This window comes from Cucurbita moschata, unplaced genomic scaffold (assembly GCF_002738365.1).
Source record: "Cucurbita moschata cultivar Rifu unplaced genomic scaffold, Cmos_1.0 Cmo_Scf00040, whole genome shotgun sequence".
NCBI classification, from domain to species: Eukaryota; Viridiplantae; Streptophyta; class Magnoliopsida; order Cucurbitales; family Cucurbitaceae; genus Cucurbita; species Cucurbita moschata.
In genome coordinates, this window is record NW_019268556.1 from 183454 (window position 1) to 185650 (window position 2197).

The 2197-nt window shown below is 34.1% G+C and overlaps 1 protein-coding gene across 1 annotated transcript in view; it reads left to right on the plus strand.

The window, feature by feature from the left end:
* The window catches only part of LOC111432712 (ran-binding protein M homolog), a 12478-nt gene that overhangs the window by 7738 nt on the left and 2543 nt on the right, over nt 1–2197 (plus strand). Inside the window, exon 7 of the mRNA XM_023069646.1 lies at nt 1861–1929. Within this exon, the coding sequence (XP_022925414.1) occupies nt 1861–1929 (69 nt within the window). The remainder of the gene's footprint in view (nt 1–1860; nt 1930–2197) is intronic.

Genomic DNA, 2197 nt, shown 5'->3' on the forward strand with positions numbered 1-2197 from the left:
TTTTTTTTTTTTTTTTTTTTTTTTTTTTTTTTTTTTTTTTTTTTTTTTTTTTTTTTTTTTTTGTCAATTTTTGTAAAACTGTTCAGAAATGTGACTTTATCACAATGTTTTCTTGCCCTCCTTTTTGAAGCACTGATGAATATTTTATTTGAAATAGAAAAGAATATTCTTTGATGAAAAAAGAAAAAGAATTATCAATAGTTGTTATAGGGTTAATAATTACTTTTGGTCCCTGAACTTAATATGTGAACTTTAATTTGAGAATGGATCTCATTGGAAGACTGACCCCTGTTGAAGAATGGATCTCAACAATAGTAATTTTTCGTCTCTTGGCTGCTCTAAGTCTATGAAAGAAACCTGAATGAACATCACCTTTAGCAAGCCATTTTCCATTGCATCTTTGTCTCCATAGGGATTCTTCCTAGAGCGAGAGGGAAAGATAATTCCCTTTATTATCAAGTCTTTTCTTCCTTTTCATTAGGCAGTTGCATTGCTTTGGAGAGAATCGCTTTCTGATCAGTGGTTTTGTCAAGATGATTTTATTCCATTCCTTGACCTCAGATTTAAACAATGTCAATTGTCCGAGCAAACCATTGCAGTGAGGAGACTTCCATCAATTTTCCAGTAAAGGGTTAGATATGGGGGGGTTGAGGCATCAACAAATCTAGAAGGAACCAAGCCCCACTTTTCATTTCCTAATGATAGACTAAGTGGAAATGATCAGATGTATACTTTTCCAATCTACAAACATTTACACCTGAAAATTTGAAGATGACATCATCTGTGGGAAGAAACCTATCAATAAGAGTACGCGTCTTGACAACTAGACCAACTAACACGCCCATTGCACATAGGATGCCAGTAAGGTTGGCTTGTTCAATAAAGCGATTAAACCTTTTCATGCATTTAGTTGGATTGTTGGAGATAATTTTTCTTTGGTCCATCTGATGATTTTGAAATTGCCCTACAGTCCAGCTTGGCTTACAAAGGAGAAATAGATCTGCTAGTTCCTTCATAAAAATATTTTTTTTTTCTTGTAGCAATATGGACCATTAACCCCACTAATCCACGACTCAGCCATTATTAAATGGAGAGAGGGAATAAATACCTTCAATGTCTTCGATAGCATTTATGGTTGGATCATTCTGCACTAATGAGAGTCCCACCTGAGGTACCTTCATCGTCTAAAGAAGACCAGCCAACATTCCTAGAGCTCCACGGAGATTTCACAAACTTGCGGTCAATGGTAGATGATTTGTTGGGGATTTCAAAACTGAACCAAATTTACTTAAACTGGAACAAAGGACAAATTATCTCTTAAACTGGAACGAAAGAAATTCTTGTTAATTGAAAATAGAAAAAATCTCTTTGCCTTTGCCTACAATGCGTGGCCTTGTTTTTACAATGAGTCAGATTCCTTTTTTCCCATAATGGATGCGCATTGTAAATTTTATAATTGTTGAAATTAATGCTTTTGTAATTTCCCGTTGAATGCCAATTTGTCAGCCCCTTTTATCTCGCTAGGTATAGGGTTTAGGTAGGTGCATTTCTTATCTTCGTTTTTCCCTTCTTTTGAATTCTTTCCTTTCTAATGAAATATTTTATCTAAATAAAAAGTTAATGCGTAGCCTTTATATGTTTATATGACAAATCAGATTCAATTTAACAAGTATAATACTTCTCAGCATAGTCCCTTTCTTCCACCCATCACAGCACTTAATTTTGTGTTACAAGAAAACAAGTGTAATAATTGTTACCTTTTGGAGAGAGGGTGGGAGCTGCTTGTAATTTAACAAGTTATGTCAACCGAGCAGTTGGTATAGAACCTTGCTTTTGATCAGTTCCTTTCTGTTGATGAAGCTTATCAGGAAGGGGGAAATTGATGCTGCACTTGGAAAGCTCAATGAGTGGTATCCGCATATTGTACAGGTGAACCAACTGTTTAATTCAAATTTTCATGTTTGTTTTATCGTCTGCAAAACACATAATACACGACTATGTATGATTTCGAATGTAACACTAATATTGGAAGTTTCTTGGAATGATTCTTTATTCAATAATATCTCAGTAGGGACCCCTAGTTAAAATGCTTCATTCCAGCCTTTGGCAACAGCTTAAGTCACGGTAAAACATTACACAATAATACAGCGACTTAACAAAAAAAAAAAAAAAAAAAAAAAAAAAAAAAAAAAAAAAA